Here is an 18,791-nt window from a genome sequence, read left to right on the forward strand (position 1 = left end):
TCACTTTGGCTGTGTTCCTTAATGATGGCAGCATTTCCTCGCGGTCGTCATCTGCTCTGCGGCCGCGCCAGCTTTTGTGCTTGTACGGGGGACTTAAGACGAAGCTAACGTGTCCACACAAGGATCTTTGTAGTAGTATCTATAACATATTTAACATACTTAAAGGGGTGTATATCCAAACAAAATTGCAACGCCGTGCTAACTTTAGCTTGTAAATTAGTTTTTTTATTAGTTGCTTTTCGAAATTTTACTATTACTAAAATAGCAATAAATGATTCACATAATTTAACTTAAACCACAATTCGTTATATAGAAATCATTATGCTAAGTATGACAACACGACATGACATCATCATACAACTCATAACGTTGATAATGTATTGATATTTTTGTTTATTATTGCAATTTTCAAGTCAGGCTTAGACTTCATATGCACCAGTGAGTGAAGGCATATTAAAAATTTGTTATCTAATATATAAAACTCGTGTCACAATGGTCGTTCCCATACTCCTCTGCAACGGCTCGACCGATTCTTATGAAATTCTTTATGCATATTCAGTAAATCTGAGAATCGGCTACTATTTATCTTTTAAACCCCTAAGTGATAAGGGTAGCCCCATCCCTAAATTTTTAATTAAAAAAATACCTAAATTATTTTAATCAATATAAAAACCCACATTCAATGGTTTAAAGTAAAGTTAATGTATATACATACGTAGTTGCAGTAAGAAAAATCACATAATCAAATTTAATGATACATCAATTTATTATATTTTAGTTCAAAGAAAGTACATAAGTAATATCTAATCATAAAACTGCACACGCGAAACGTGGCGTTAATATATCACTAAACGCATCTAGAAAAGACAATTATTATTTTTATTGTTACATTTCGCTTTTCCTTTTCGATAGAATAGGATGTAAATACATAAATAAAATAAAAAGTCATCCTTCGTTTTTTTTTATGTAACAATAAATAATAAATCAGTGGCGCTACAGCCTTTTTAAGTCTGGGCCTCAGATTTATGTATCTGTTCCATGATCATTTGTTAATCTATAGGCAAGTAGGTGATCAGCCTCCTGTGCCTGATTCAAGTCGACTTTTTGGCTCTAATGCAACTAACCTCTCGATATTTTCCTTCACCGTTCGAGAGAATGTTAAATGCGCACATAGAAAGTCCATTGGTGTACAGCCGGGGATCGAACCTACGACCTTAGGGATGAGAGTCGCACGTTGATGTCACTAGGTCAACACTGCTCATATATAAATACGAGGTAGGGTAGGCAGAGAATACGGATCTCCACTTACTACGGTATTGACACTCTTTCCCTTCCACTTACATGACATTCTTATGCCTGCTCGTCGGTTATGGGAAGTTTTGACTTGTCTAGAGTACTTCGGCTATATCTTAATATATATAAATTACGTGTCACGTTGTTTGTCCGCTATGGACTCATAAACTACCGAACCGATATCAATCAAATTTGCACACCGTGTGTAGTTTGATCCAACTTAAAAGATAGGATAGCTTACATCTCAATTTATACCCGCAATATTATTTTATTGCAAAATATTTGTTTATTATTTGACACAATTCTAACAGATGGCGCTGTGTTGAAAGTACCAACGTTTCACATAAGCTACAATTTAATGGCATTACAACCAATAAAGCATGGTGGTCCCCATGACTGGTGTTCTCCTACCGTTTCTCTTGAATAGTTTACTACTATGTAATATAAAAAAAACCTTAGCCACACAACGCTTGGCCGGTCTGCTAGTACTTTATAAATCGTATTATCTTAACTGGAGTTCCTAAATCGTCTAACGGTAACGGGTTCAAATGAGTGGGTCAATATTTACAATAATAACGAATCTACTTTCATTGCTTGAGGCTTGACATGGTACGGTATTGGTATTAAGTCGTTAGCCAAATTGACGTGGCTGGAAAAATGGATTTAACTGCAGCGTCTGATTAAGTATAGGCATCTGAGATAAGACTGTTTAGTCTTAAAGTTGGTCTGGTTGTTGATTGTTTTTATATTTAATTTGTACTAGGTGCGATCAATCAAAATCATATATATGAAAGAACTATTTTTCTGGTTGAAGACTGTTTATAGATTTTTTAAATAAACAGATCGAATGTGATATTACTGATGTGTTCAATCTTTCAAAATCTATCTTTCTCTATCTTTGTTTTTGAGATTATTATGAGTATATCTTTACAAGCTGACCCGGCAAACGGCAGAAAAAAAAATCTAAAAAATAAAAAAAGATATTGGGATAGACACTCCTTATCACTTAGGGGTTTGAGAGATAGGTAGTAGCCGATTCTCAGACTTACTGAATATGCATAAAAAAATTCATATGAATCGGTCGAGCCGTTTCGGAGGGGTATGGGAACGAACATTGTGTCACGAGAATTTTAAATAAATAGAGATTAAAATTTAAATAAAAAAAAAAAAAAGTTTATTTTTATAAGATAGCTAGATTTAATTGAAATAGACCATCTTATAAAGGTGAAAGGCACCGAACATATTGTTATAACGTGTGATTTGATTCAGTGAGATAGTGTCAGTACTGATACACTTTCAACAATGAAGCTATATTCAAAGTTGTGCTGGTTTAATAATTGCGTCGTATTTAATTGTATTTTTACTGGGTGTAACATAATTGAAATTGTTAAGGGGGGTGGGGCGTTTGCTATTTTATTAGTATGATATTTTGTTTCAATATGTCCAGTGAAGCTTTGTATAATGGTTGCAGAGCTTTGCAACTTTCTTGTAAACTTAAAAATCTAGGCGATTAAAAAGAGTGGCGGAGTTTCTTGTCAGTTCTCACCAGCGTTGCGCCTTAGATTTGGGTATTGGTAGTTAATTTAAAATTACAACTTTTTTGAAAAATTTACGTACATCATTACATAGTTGCCAAAAATACATTTTGATTTTTACTTTTGGGTGCCAATTTTTTTTGTAGTTTTAGTAATTTTATAATTTCACGCTATTCCGTTGTTTTAGCTTAGGTATAATGTTGGTTTAGATTATGATACTCATTCATTTACTTTTTTTAAATCGATTTAAAGTTCAAGAAACCTACGCCGTTTTCTTTTGTACTTTTCGAATAAATGTGTGTATCGCATTACTAAACAAATGAAGGTAAGATATCTTGAATTTTATACAAAACTATCATATGTACTTACTTCGGATAAGCACGGTAAAATAGAGGCTTAGCCTATCTATATACGTAGTCACATTCACTTGCGGTCATTAACCTCTTATCAACCCCACTTGAGTGTGTCAGTAATCTATGACATAATTACCTGTGCATTGTTTATAGGAAACAGGTTAGGTTTGTTGTGACCTTTTTTATGTGTAAAAATATATTTATGTAATATGTAGGCTAAATTGATTTACATTTAATTTATATATAGAACTAGCTGACCTGGCTAACTTCGTTCCGCCCTACAACCTTATAATATCGTTGTTACTTTAATTTAACTTATTTTAGGATTTCATTAATGTTAAGTATTACATTAATACAACTTTTTTGCAAATACAGAAATGTTTTATTGCTTGCCATAAGCCATTGCGAAAGAAGAATGGCAGTTTTACACATTAGGCATCTTCTCTCTAGCGTCAATATGGCGATACTGCATGTTAAGCACTTTCTGATATCCAACATCTTTTGATCAGGATCAAAGCATGGTTATGCATCTCCTCATTCACCTCAAGATTGGAATTTCTTGAACTGACACGAATTCGACGTAAAATGATGCGTAGTTTTGTCAACAGATGGCACCATATGGTTTTTGCATTCGTAAAATTAATTAATTAATTAATTGTTATTCGATAACTTATCCGATATTTTATTGCTTATTCTGCTATTCGGGACGGAAACAAATCCAACAAATCAAAAACCATGGCAATCGGTCCAGCCGTTCTCGAGTTATAAGTGTTGTAACAAACACGACTTTCTTTTATATATATAGATTGAGATTCGTCTGATATATGCTTTTTATATAGGATATATAAACGTACTGTCAAAATACCGAGTTCGTAATAAATGGTGTAGACTCTAGAGCTTAAGTACAACGCCCTAATGCATTTTTCTAAAAAAAATACGTATATAAATAATATATAATGTACATAAATGTCTAATCGAAATAATAATATACCATTTACTTGGAAAAATCTGTTAATTTTTTCGCGATTTTGTTTTTAAATTTTGTGTATGTTTTTCAAGTTCATGAATTTATCAAATATAGTTTGATCAACGGTATATTCATAAAATTTGTGAAGTGTCTCCAATGCCTTTAAAGCTTCTCGTTTTATTGGAATTTCCTCCACCTCTATACAAAATCTGTGAATGGCTGTGACTGAAATTTACTCGTAATAATGAGTCATAACTAGCAAAAGTTAAATGCGTTAAACTGTAGAGGTTAGTGCAGTTAGTTTATGATTTTATTTACAATAAAATTATTACCCTTCCAGGCATTAACAAAGCTTTAAAAATGTAAATGTTTTATAACAGTAATATTACGTGTGTTTTGGCCATTCAAATCGAAATGTATCGTAACGAATGAATTTCACGCGCTAATGGAAGATAGATAATTATTTTAGTAATCTACGCTTTCGTAATTGATAAAGTACGACGGGAATTAGTATTTATTTATAAAAGCTTGGCACACTGATACATTGGTACAAGAAAATAAAATAGGCAAACATAATCACGAAAAGATAAAAGAAAAATTTAATTATAAAATCTAAAGGAAATTTCTGATTTCAAAGTGTGTAGTTTCAAGCTATGCATATCCAGAGTTAGCTCGTTTATCAGAAAGCTCAATCTGGATATCAGTTTTGGCCAAAACGCTTTCTTCTGAAAGGGACAAATGGGATGATGGGATGCCTGGATCTAGAGAGAACACGAAATTTAAATTTAGTTTAAAGGTTGGGACAATCAAACTGTGTTTATACATTAGCTGCAATAAACAGCTTGGAATGTTCATAGGTTATATGAGAGAGTATGCTTGTACTGTTATAATCTATGCCTTTTGAAATAATTATCTATAATCGTCTGCAATCTTTGAATACATTGTGTGCGTTTCATCTGAACTATTGCTAAATGCATTCGTTTTAATGTTCTATTTATCAAGATTAAATTATTATTATTATATAGGTTTAGAATACCTATTGTAAATTATGTATATTTGTGTGTTGGAATTATATAATTATAATAATAAATTACTAAATGCATAGCTCCGTCCGTGGATAATCATCACGTTTGTCTACTCACGTCCAAATTTTTTGCTTGCCTTTGTAGAATAAACCAATATAAATATTATACAACAACTTGTATGAAATCGAAATAGACAAAACCAAAAAATATAATGTAGTCGTGTTTGGTTGCACACCTCCAAAAAAACCAATTTTCATGATTAGTGTCTTTATCCAGATTAACTTCTTTATTTCCGCATAACCTCAACGTACGTCGTTCCACAAATGAGCGCTTTTTAAGGCACTTTTTGCACCACCAATATGTGCCCACTGAAGTATTTCCGAACCAATTCGACTTGGGGTTTTAAGAAAAGAGCGTAACAATTCCTAAAAGGTTGACAACTAACTCGCGAGCCCCTCTGGCATTGATAGTGTCCATGGGTGGTATCACTTCAGATAAGCCCTATGTTCGATAAAGGAAGGAAAGCTAGTTATTTAATTCGTTTATGTTTGAAGTTGTAATTTATGTACAATTGAACAGTTAATGTGCTAAACAGAGATTTGTATCCCGTTAGGACCGGTTCGCAGTACTCCTGTTTGCATTCCTGTGTCCTTGTCTTGAACTTGCGTCTAAACGCTTTCTCCAAGGGTCTCAGAGTCGAGTTAGCGCTTAGTATGACTTCTGTATGTTAACACATTAGCTTAGATATTTATCCATATCCACTAGTAATGTCTTACAAAAAATACTTAGAATTTGGTACGAAAACCGCCTGAAACCATAGGCCTTCCCAAGCAATGTCCACAAAGGTTTGTCCCTGTCTGAAATCATCATCCAATATTCTTCTTTCTATTTTCGTTTTTTATTCTTCGACTTAACTGAAATTCTATAGGAGTAACATTATTTTTAACCTTTATTAACAGTAAGGAAAATTCTCGTTATAATAATGACGTTGCATGGGGGTTGTTTAAGTTGTTGTTGCTAATTATTATTATTATTTATTTACTAATTCAGATACAATAATCCATCATTATGTTAGTATAAACTTACGGACTAGTGTTAGTATATTATTATTAAAAGCTAAACATAAAAACATATAAACCCATGAATCATTCTATGCATACACTCGTCGATCTGAACCGACAAGTGTACGCACAAAATGCTTCATGATAGGCGAAGACAGGTTATCTGCCACAGTCTTCAAGATGCTATTCCGACAGCCCCGCACCCGGCTCAAAAGAGATCTTGTTTTAATTCTAATAATAGCCCAGAAGTCATTTGTACGGGCTTGGGCGAACATCTCCGAAGCACTGCAGAAACGAGGCAGTCCCAAGAGCATCCTAAACGCATTATTGTATTGAACACGCATGGCAGTTAGCGACCTGACAGTACAGTCGACCCATAGACTACTCGTGTAAAAGTTTTGACAAAACGCCTTGAAAAGGGTGATTTTCACTTGTTTACTACAACGAGCAAATCTACGAGCCAACATGTTACCTCTGGCCGCCACTGCCCTGCGTTCCCGTTCTATATCGATATTATCTTTTAGATTTTCAGATAGCATATGCCCAAGATATTTAAATTCCTTCACTCTCTCGATGCCAAGACTATTTAGAGAGATATTATGAAACATCCCCGAGCATATACCATCTCCCCCAAAGACCATGTATTTACATTTATTTACATTGTAAATGAGGCCGTGCTTACAAGCGTATACCTCACACACACGCAGCATTTCTGTAATCGCCCCTGCTGTCGGAGCCAGCAGCACCATATCATCAGCATAGCTAAGGTTGTTGATGCTTACTCCATTAACCCTACAACCTACACACATGCTGCTAAGTTCTACAATCAGGTCGTTAATGTACATATTAAATAGTTTAGGAGATGACAGACCACCCTGTCTTACACCACTCTCCGACCTATACGATGTAGAAAAAGCGTTAGACCACTTCACAGTGTTGTTCTGGTTGGCATACCAATATTTAAATATATTTAACAGTTGAGTTGGCACACCCCTGTCCTCCATCTTCCTCCAAAGCACATCATACGATACAAGATCAAAGGCCCGAGTCAAATCCAAGAAGCAAGCATATACCGGTGTATTGCGCTTCGTATAATACTGGACAGTGTGCTTCAGACTCAGAATAGCAGCTTCAGTAGAGAGTCCTGGTCGAAAGCCAAACTGAGCGTCATGGAGATTCATATAACTATTCAAACTCGAGTCAAGCACACTGTCCAGCACCTTAGCCATTATAGTGGCAAGAGATATAGGACGATAGTTTCCCTTATCAGAGATGTCACCAGATCTATTTTTAATAACAGGAACCACTATGGTATCCATTAAAGCCGCAGGTAGATACGAGTGACTGATACATAACGAATACAACATAGATAGTACTCTAGGTAAGTGACCACCTGCATACCATAAATGCTCAATACTGAGCCCGTCGTGCCCGGGAGATTTACCTCTGCCCATGGTATTTAAAATATCTTTAATTTGTTTGGCAGATACAAAAAACCCTGGCGATTCACTACACCCGTCGGGCCTAGTGAAAGGTGCCCCAACTGAGGGGCCTAGAGGAGACCGTACCTTAAAATGTTTCATAAATTCATTCGCAATCTTCTCTGGGTCACTTTCACCCCCTACACTCGCTGGGATACTAGGCCTAAGATTCAATTTACCTGTGGACCTCCAAAATTGAGCAAAGTTTTTGTTGGCTCTCTGCTCAGCTATTAAATCCATTTTGATCTGCTCCTGGTTATTTTGAGCCCACTTCAGGCGACTCTTGAAAACTTTTCTAGAAAGGCACATTTGTTCATAAACCGCCCCTGAAGTAGGTCGATTATTAAATAACCAGGACTTGAACCTAAGCCGAGCCTCCAAGTGAGCCTCTCGAACATATTTATTCCAACCACATAACTTATTTTGTCTACATTTCCTAGGCTTTACCACTTGAGTTGATACAGCAGCCTCAGATAAAATATTAACTATTGTATGATATAATTTATCTAAAATAAGCTTGTGCCCAGGCAATGAACATGATTTGTGACAGCAGCTAGCTAGCTCCTGAGGGAAATCGACTTCTTTTAAATAATTATTGCAAAGATCACGGTAGCTATTTATTTGAGCATTATCTCTTTCACCCCAGGTAACTGCACTACGTGGCAGGTCAGAGATCAGTTTCTTACATCTGACAACCCCTAAATCACATTCTAAGAATATGGGCAAATGATCAGACATATACACATCTTCTTTAATTTCTACATTAATAACGGTATGCCAAGCCGACACGGATACAACGCAGTGGTCTAACCATCGTCTCGTTCCATGAGCCTCACTAAAGAAAGTGTAATTACTCAAAGAGATACCCAGTTTTTCAACATCTGCACACAACCACGACTGATCAGAGCAAAAGCTAAGCAGTTCCCTATAGAATAATTCCTGAGGATGTGCATTAAAATCACCCAGTATATATACACTTTCCACATCATGACTTAATTCGATAGCACTTATTTCACTAAGAACCTCCTCCTAAATGTTCGATTAGAAATCAATTGCAATATATTTTCACTATATGATCTTCAAATAAGTTAATATGTAGTTAAAAATATTGTTACGTATACATAACGCTAGTGATCTACCATGTTCCAATAATAAATTTATTCACAAAAAATATCACTATCCTTACCGTACTAAACCAATACTATAATATCGAGGAAAAATAATAAGATACACATTATCGCTACTGTGAACTGCCTCTGCGAACATATTAAGATGTCGATAGTGTCGGAGACAGCATTCAGTAAGCGCAACGTCTTTGTTAACGGGGATCTGTGCAACAGACTGGTTCTGGCCCTTGGTATCGCGAACAACCTTGGCCATCGTCATTGCACATGTCCCTTAGGTACAAAGAAACCCAGTTCTTGAAGAACGCTTGGGTTGCTTACCACCTTAAGACTTTACGTTGATAGTAGGTCCCGTCTTGTTTCTAATTTATTGTACCACACCGTCCGAATCATTGATTGATTATACTGCTATAGTCCAAAAGCGTTTTAGAAAAAATCTCTGAAATATTGTTTTAAAACTCAAAGAACATTTGCCATACTAACGGTTATCCGTTAGTCAAATATGGAAAACGCCTATCATTCAATATCACGGCTAACACGGCCCACGTGCGATGTTCTCGTAACGAGACTCAAGCACGTCAAGTAACGGTCGGTCAACGGTCATATTAATTTTATTATGAAGCGATTGTTCTTAACAATAGTTATTTCTCATGCGTAATTGTTAACTGGAGTTAATTTTAGGATTTAGTCAAGCTTTAACTATAATAATGGTGCGTATGAAATCCCGTAAACCACAGACACATTACATCTGTAATTTATAGGTGTTGCTTACACGTCACCATTTATTGAGTCTTGCATGTCGATGTCGCAGCAAACTAGCTTATTAAGCCGTTGAATGAACAGCCTAGCCTTTTAACTAAACAGCGCCGTTTAACTAGCGGCCTGAAAGATCTTCAGCCAGTTGATTAAACAGCTAGGCAAATGACTTGGATCGATGACGTTTCATTACTTGACTAGCCTGTTGACTGTTAATTTAAATTTAGTGCCACTTTCTACTACCTACTCTTAACTGTCAATAAAGCGTCGGCAAACAAGAAATTTGATGATGTTTTCCACAGTTTAATTAAAAATAGTATGGAAGATTGTAGTAACACTAATAGTAAGCGTAAAAATACCAAAAAGTTACATTTTAAATATATAAAATAAAGAAAGTCAGATATTTCAGCTTTTTTATTTCTTTCTCATGATCGTACAAATGGCCTAAGCATTAGTCAGCCAGTTTATTAAATGTTGTTACAAACGCTACGGCTGAATATCTTTCAGGCCTTTAGCTAAACGGTACCGTTTAGTTAAAAGGCTAGGCTGTTAATTGAACGGCTAATTAAGCTAGTTCGCTGCGACATATATATCGTAATGTTTTCCTTCGCAGTACGAGCAAGTATGCTTAAGAGACGGCTTTTCAAGCTTAGCCTAACAGTTTCTCCGAAATATATTTGAAAAAGGTTTCCTAAGATATTCCCACGTGCTTAAAGCAAAAACTACAATGTAACCCAAGTACGGCGGTCACAATCAAACGTAAAAGTCAACGAACTTAATGCTCATATTTCAAACAAAAACGTTTGATACAATTTCGATTATTTTTTATACTTTTGCTTTGGCTTCGTGGAGCCACAAATAATATGTTCGGTGATGAAAGAGATGATATGATTAACAGCCGTACATAGAGTCGTTTATTTAGATTTAACGGAAGATTTTAATAAATTCCCCATTCAGAAGGTAATTATCATGTTAGCCGAGATAGCGTTGTTCCATAAATCAGTATTTAAAATTTTCGTTGCTGGCTTAGGATAAGTAATCTAATTGAAGACTCCTGAGTATTTTTAAGGCATCCCAATGTCAAATCTTTGAATTATAAAAAAAAATCAACGGTGCTACAACCTCTTTAGGTCTGGGCCTCAGATTTCTGTACCTATTTCAAGATCATTTATTTGTCTATTAGGTAGTTAGCTACGTTATCAGCCTTATTTCGACTTTTTGAGTCTAAGGCTTTATTCTTCACCAAAAAGACAAAAAGTTCAATCACAGCCGGTGATCGAACCTTCGCACTCTGAAACCACCAGCGCTGTGCTTCCTACTATCAGGTCATTTTAAATTTCTGCTACTCCACCAAAGAGTAATTATCGATGTCGAGACAATTTATTTTTAATTCTCAACATTCGCGCATCATAACTGAAAGTCTCAACTTGAAAAGCAATCCATCAGTATTAAACTATGCTTATATTCTGCTACAAGGTCATAAAAGGAAGATAATTAATCATAATATGTGGCAAAAAAGATTAGAAGCTTTGGTATAACTTTCGATATCCGTTGAGTCAGCCATACTGAATATCCGATGACGTAATTTTTGACCTTTTTAATTAGGTATTTGCGAGCGAGTTTACGTCTTATTTAACTTTGTTTAAGTACGAAAAAGACTAAACAAGAGCTTCTAGATCAGCATAAGTAAAAAACTAATTCTGTAAATGTACTTTTTCTGCCAAATTAAAATGAAAAGATATATTTTGATGACATATGGTTTGATTAGAGAGACACAAACAAATGCCAATACACAAATAGTACCAACAGATAGAGAAAAGAGCGTATAAATTCTTAAAACGCCGGCAAGCACTCGCTTGCCCTCTGGCATTGAGTGTCCATGGGCACTTTACACCAGATGAGCCTCTTGCCCGTTTGAATTTAATAACTGATCGGGTAGTTCATTAGCCGCGATAGCAAATACCTCAATGTTCTGTTGCCATAGATGTTGTTTTCCCTTGAGAGCTGATATTGCGTTACAGCTCGGGTCTGTACGTCATACTCTTACTATCTCGAAAAAAGTGGTCGACTAAAAGATTTATCTTTTCTGTTATGGGCTGTATTTTAGAGTGTTTTAAAATTACCCTTCATCATTTTTATATAAGTCGAGTACGAGATGTAATATGAATACGGTCAATTAATTTTATATTATGTTGTATTCAACATTTGTCTTTAGTCCAATTCTTTAATAGCTTGGACGCTGATATAGACGAACGAGCCGACAAATTTGGAAGACGTCAATAAAGTCTAATTGAAAAATTGTGTTCGAATCGCTTTAGCAAGGAACGTTTTTTATGTTATTTTTACTTGAAAGTGACCTCGCAATAACGAGATGTTATTGGGGTCCGAAACAAAGTCATTGTTGTCTGACCTTCGTACGGTGGGAATACAAGCGTGTATATCAGCTAAGCGGACGAGATTTCGTATAATGCGTATACAAAAAGAGTACTATTGTTTGTATTATTGAATGGTGCTGGCGGCGAATGCTAAGAATACCGTGGACTGCTAAGCGCACCCAATCGTGACCCAACTCATACGGACTCGTCTAACATATGCCGACAGCGAATTATATCAAATTTCGGGCATACAATGCGCAGAGGCGATGAGAACTTGGAGAAACTCGAGGTTGGTAACATAGAAGGCAAAAGATCACGCCGTTCACCAACCAGATGGATCGATGAAGTGAAAGACTCATCATCCTTTAAACTATACACTGTCATAAGAGAGAAACAGATGGTCTGCTCTAGATATTTCCTTGCTGACCACGACCCTCAGACATCAGCTATTGATATGAGAGAGAAAGTAATATTAAGAACTTTTGCATTATTTAACAATGTCTTGGTATTTGAGCACAATAAGCTTTATTGATAAATTTGTATTGTTTAAGACACCTACAGGAAACGCGTCAAAATTGGTCAAATGGTTTTATGGTTTATATATATGGAAAATCCATGTCCTCATACGCTACGCGAATAACCATAAAATCTTCACCTTAGTTTATTGTTTAAATTTGTTTGATTCAAATGGTCTTTTGGCTAATAAATGTCACATTTTAAAGCCTCTAATTAAAACGACGTTAAAAGTAAGGGTTCTTTCCGCTACCGCTGCGACCACACTAAATTTGGTTCCCACGTATTTATTTGCGATATCCGAAGACCTTGTCTGAATTTCGTCTGTGAGGGTTCCTGTGCGAGAACTTGATTCATTTGCTATATATATGTTCTAATATGTATTTGGTTGTTTAGAGTTAGGGACCTTCAAGAAAAGAGCGTAACACTTATTATAAGCAACGCACATGTGAACCCTTACGGTTTAGTGTACATGGGCTAATGATTTAAATAACTTTGCTCCTTTCAAAACAATTTAATCCCATTAAAAATGCTGTAAAATCTCTATGAACCCAATTTTATTAGGTCCGTTGCGAATTTGAATAAAGTTTGCCCCTGATATATAAATTCACCTAATTTGACAGCTGAATCGTTAATTTTATTTAAATCACATCTAAATATTTTTAAACTCGTTAGGCGCCTCTTCAAGGTCTTAGAAGGTTGTGCCTGGTTGTATTTTTAAATGCTTATGTTGTCTTATCGTTAAGTAAGTCTAAACTTTGATTTTCAATAGATCAAAACTGCATCCCACAGACTTTATTATTGTGTTTTTGTACCGCCAGATTCCAAGGCCATATCAACGCTATGGATGTCAAGAGATATAAATTGCCTACAATAACGTCGGTTTCGCTTTTGGAATAGATGAGAGCGCTGAAAGTGACTGAATTCTGGTTGCATTAACATTTCATTATACAACGGTATTAACATCGTCTGCCTCTTAGTAGCTTTAAATTAATTTTATCTTTTACAACTAAGGGTTAATAAAATGCATTTATAACATCGGCTACCGTAGTAACCGTTTTAGGTGTGGGCCTCAGATTTATGTATCTGTTCCATGATAATTTGTCAAGCAAGTAGGTGATCAGCCTCTCATGCCTGATTCATGTCAACTTTTTGGGTCTAAGGCAAGCCGCTTTCCTCACTATTGTTCCTTCACCGTTCGAGCGAATGTTAGATGCGCACTAAGGGTGAGATCTATAGTGCGCACTTGGACTTTGCTCAGACTTTACTTACGAAAAACACTAAGGTTAAACTATGATTTAGTATATTTATAGACATTTTAACGGTGAGATTAAGCTAAGCTCAAGCTAAGACAGAAATTGATGTTTCATTTCATGCAATACCTTCTTTATTATCCTTTAAAAAAGTAAAGAATGGTTATAGTTAAGTCTGAGCAAAGTCTAAGTGCGCTCTATAGATCTCACCCTAAGTCCATTGATTCACAACCGGGGATTAACCTCAGCGAATAACCTTGTAAATCCTAATAATTAAAAATATTGATATAAAACCTTATCAAAAATCAGTTAAAAAGATATTAAAAGATTAGTATGTATGACCTTGTCGATTTCTGTTTCGTTATTTGAACCTAAGTGTAATGACCTAAGCTCAGGTAGGAATCTTTCCCCGACTGGTTTTCGTAATGATCTTTCAAATTCGCGTCTTAATAACAAAATACTCGTATACTCTTTTATAAAAAAAACTAAAGCAGTTATTAAGTGTTTTATTTTCCAAACAGGTATAGTTCCAATAAGCATCTAGGTTTAAAACATATTTTCTGTACATATTTTCACCTCTGTTAAGGAGTTATCATAAATATATAATAATAGTACATGCTTGAACTACGAGTAGGTATATCTTAATCTTTATAGTTCAGATTTTTCTGAAACGAAAATAATTTTATGGTTATTAGGTATTATTCCAACACACAAATAAACAGTTTTTACAATGTTCTTAACCTACATAGTAATCTATATATATAAAAGAAAGTCGTGTTTGTTACAACACTTATAACTCGAGAACGGCTGGACCGATTGCCATGGTTTTTGATTTGTTGGATTTGTTTCCGTCCCGAATAGCAGAATAAGCAATAAAATATCGGATAAGTTATCAAATAACAATAAATAAATTAATTAATTTTACGAATGCAAAAACCATATGGTGCCATCTGTTGACAAAACTACGCATCATTTTACGTCCAATTCGTGTCAGTTCAAGAAATTCCGATCTTGAGGTGAATGAGGAGATGCATAACCATGCTTTGATCCTGATCAAAAGATGTTGGATATCAGAAAGTGCTTAACATGCAGTATCGCCATATTGACGCTAGAGAGAAGATGCCTAATGTGTAAAACTGCCATTCTTCTTTCGCAATGGCAAGCAATAAAACATTTCTGTATTTGCAAAAAAGTTGTATTAATGTAATACTTAACATAAATGAAATCCTAAAATAAGTTAAATTAAACTAACAACGATATTATAAGGTTGTAGGGCGGAACGAAGTTAGCCAGGTCAGCTAGTAATAATTATAAAAAGGGTGCGTGTACTTATGTACGCGCGTAAGAAGTTATACTTCTTTGGCATTATTAAAAATAGTTTTTGATTGCTTGCAAATAATTAATTACAATTAAATAATCAAAGACTGGAAAAGGAGTCATTATAGTCAATGAAGTTCAGTTTACATTTGAAAAATTAAATAAATAAAATATTTATTATTATTCTCTTACAATAACATAAATTCTATTATTATTCGAATGTTGTTTTTAAATTATGTCCAATGCCGTAGCATCTTCCGGGGGCAACTTCATTCTGTTAATTTTGTGTCACGGTGCGCGCGTCGTAAAATTTCACTCTCATCAATTTTTTATAACGCGCCTAAAGAAGTATAACTTCAAAATGTTTGGTCCCTGTGGCACCTTGTGTGTATCTTTAACGCATTTCCTCGCTATATATTTATTCGTTCTGTGAGGAAAGTACCAGCTCCGGGATCACCGGTACCTACTACCAGACGCCAACTTAGATCTGTAATTAACTGTGTACTCTACTCCAAAGGGAACAAAATCAAATCGAATTAGATTCCAATGTTTATTTTGATTTAAATATGTCAAGCGTTTTAATCTGGTTTATTTTATAACAAGTAGGTAAATATGTAAATTATTAAAAATTCTTTAAACTTGTTTAAAGCTTTATTTAAATCATAATTATGTAATCATTTACGCATATCGATAAAACTTTGATTAGTGATTTGATTAATCCACTTAACCCATAAATTAGTCAAATGTGGCCAAATATATAATAGGCTATTTACATACGTTTGTTATTACCGATTTCTGTATTGGAAAGTTAATTAATGAAACCTATATACCACTTTATTCTATCGCAATATAATAAATAAAAATAGTGTGTACAATTATGTACACGCGTTAGAAGTTATACTACTTTGGCGTAACAAGATAAAAAAACGACACTAACAATAGAAAATACTAAAATGTTGACTATAGCTAACTTCAGAGTATCGGTTTTTTGTGACGGTGTGCGCGCTCATCGTAAAAATTTACTTCCTAAATATTTAAAGAAGTATAACTTCAACAATAATAAAAAATTGTGTGTACCTTGCAATATCTGTCGCATAAGTATTTTAAATAAATCTGATTAAATCGTTAAATATAGTAGTCGCGTTAACGGAGAATCATTTATACAAGTGCCCAAAGCCTTAATAAAACCTTAAAAATACAAAAAAAGTGTATACAAGAGTGCAATAAATTACAGGCAAATGTATGAAGGAGATCGAACTCGATACATTCCATAAACGTTGCCATATTAAAAGTGTGTCAAGGGGTGGCAACATTCCTTTTAAGACGGTTAAGCTGTGAGTGAATTGTGCCCCCATGAGTTCGTAATGTCGACCCAGGCGTACTACAAGGAGCGTCTCGGCTTCGACCCCCAAGAGGCAGAGGCGAACGGGGGCTACTTCGATGGACCACAGACGAAGCGTCACCGCGGGGACAAGGAGAGTCACGATCAGGTTTACGAGGAGAACCTGACGAAATTCAAAGGTACAACTTGTTGGGGTTTCTTTATTCAACAGGCAGGTTCGTGGTGCTGGTATAGAGAATGCGAGTGGCTTGTGTTATTTTAACACTGTCGTCCGCTTTTAATAAAACAATTGCTTTAATGTACATCAATCAGTTTCTTTTGGAGGAAAATAATTGAAATATTTTTGGAACGAAGTTCCTTATCGCGCGTTGTGAAAGGGGGCTAGACGGAAAAAATTCTTACGAAAAGTTGTCACGACACTTTTTTGCTATTTGCTATTGTAATACACCGGTTCTCGTCCGATCACCGAAGTTAAGCAACGTCGGGCGAGGTCAGTACTTGGATGGGTGACCGCCTGGGAACACCTCGTGATGTTGGCTTTTTTTTCGTAAGATTGGTGTCGAGAAAATCTATCATACTGTTATGATACCAATTAACATATAAATTAATCGAAAGGAATTTCGTTCCATCCGGGTGTCCCTTGACACCTCTAAAGTTTTTTTTTATACGTTGTAGTAAAAACTTCTGTGGGTCTGATAGCTGGTTGTTACAGTAACAATAAAGATGAAAGCTCCGTCTTGCACTTATAAAGCTTATATTTAGTAAGCTAATCTATTTAAATTAAGAATTTTTAGGTATATATATTATATAGTTATACATTCTAAAGTTCTCGTACACAGTAAATGAAAATTTTCTTTGCGATTTGAGAGGTTGCACAAGTTGTTGTGAATACGAAAATTGACTTCCAAATATGGTTGGTTATTGCCAAGTAACTTCAATATAACCTACTTTCAAGAGGTATTTATCAAAACTTTTTTAAATTTACAAGAGTCATAATGTAGGTTGCCCGCGGCTTGTTTTATGTTTCATTTTCTGCCATTCATTAAATGGATCCTATTAAAAAGATTTTTAACATTTTGACGAAGTATCATCTTACATTATCAAGTATATACATTATACAGTGTAAACTCTTTATAACGAATTTCAAGGGACCGAGCATTTTTTGTCTTTATAGAGAGGTTTCGTTATAGGTAGGAAAGTATATATATATGTATTCTTATTGGGTTAAACCAAATAAATTTAACTCATCTTTACGTTAAAGAGAGTATTACGTTATAAAGACTTTACACTGTATATGACATATCTGTTTTTTTCTCCTTGTGTAGTATATTAGTAAATTAGCCCATAATTGTACTAGAAAGTGGAAAATTGTGATTAATAAGCGAAAGAAATATGTTCGTGATTTGGTTACTGAATAATAATACGACAACTTTAGTTTATCTTTACCACAGACAGAGAAACCACAAAAAATATTTCCTAAAACGGAAAAAATACTTCTTTAATTTGATAGTAAAACAGACTATACAATTATACCAATGATTGATGATATAAATGTCTTACCTTAATTTAGCGTATCAAATGTGGATATTTTTTTTTTATAATCTATTCATTAACTATAATTTTAGCTAAATAAATCATTGATCAAACGAGATTACTAAAACTTGTTTGTGTATTGAATGTTGTGAATTTGTTTTTAAACTTAACTCAACTACCTTAGCATGATGTCTTTATATATCATCGCTGTAGAATGATAACCTCGTATGTCCAGAGCACCAAACATTACAGGAAAGGATTTTTTTTTTGATTTCGTCATGTTCGTTAAAATGTTATTAGGTAGCGTTCAAGTATTACGTCACCCAATTTTTGGAGATCATTAACCCCCCCCCCATGTAACGCGCCGTAAAGTTTTTCTGTACCCAAGTGTAGTAAAACGTTTCGTAACCACCTAGTGACTCTTTATACTTAAAAGTTACCATTATGTGGTATAAGGTACTAGAAAGTCGAAAATAATATTAACAATATCGCGTCATTCAATCCCCGCCCCGTATCGTAACGTTTTACAAAAGGACCCCCCCAAAATTACGTAATACTTGAACGCTCCCTTATGTGGTTTTGTCCATTGTAAACGATGGTAAAACGGAATTATTTATTAATAACATAAAAATATCCTTCATGATTATACCAGTTAAATGACATAAGAGTCTAAGAATAAAAAAAAATGGCTTTTTGATATACGAGTTTATCATTCTACAGTGACGATATGTAACAGTTTTGACCTTCCAAGATTCGTAGGATGATATTTTGAGTCGAGGCTCAGTACGAAATACGACTCGTGAATGTCAAAAACGTACTGGATTATGACAGGAGTGTCGACTTAATTTGTTTACATTAAAATT

The 18,791-nt window shown here is 34.8% G+C and overlaps 1 protein-coding gene across 12 annotated transcripts in view; it reads left to right on the plus strand.

The window, feature by feature from the left end:
- Positions 1 to 18,791, plus strand: part of LOC125059885 (dystonin) — a 243,672-nt gene that overhangs the window by 65,535 nt on the left and 159,346 nt on the right. For 3 of the 12 annotated variants that reach the window (XM_047664552.1, XM_047664551.1, XM_047664553.1), the window contains exon 1: positions 16,292 to 16,574. The exons of 5 other annotated variants lie outside the window; for them this stretch is intronic. In XM_047664552.1, the coding sequence (XP_047520508.1) occupies positions 16,418 to 16,574 (157 nt within the window). In that variant the 5' untranslated portion in view covers positions 16,292 to 16,417. Of the gene's footprint in view, positions 1 to 16,291; positions 16,575 to 18,791 lie in introns of those variants that run through there. 4 more of the 12 variants (XM_047664556.1, XM_047664557.1, XM_047664562.1 and 1 more) reach the window with 3 other exon arrangements.

Source organism: Pieris napi, chromosome 20 (assembly GCF_905475465.1).
Source record: "Pieris napi chromosome 20, ilPieNapi1.2, whole genome shotgun sequence".
Lineage (NCBI taxonomy): Eukaryota > Metazoa > Arthropoda > Insecta > Lepidoptera > Pieridae > Pieris > Pieris napi.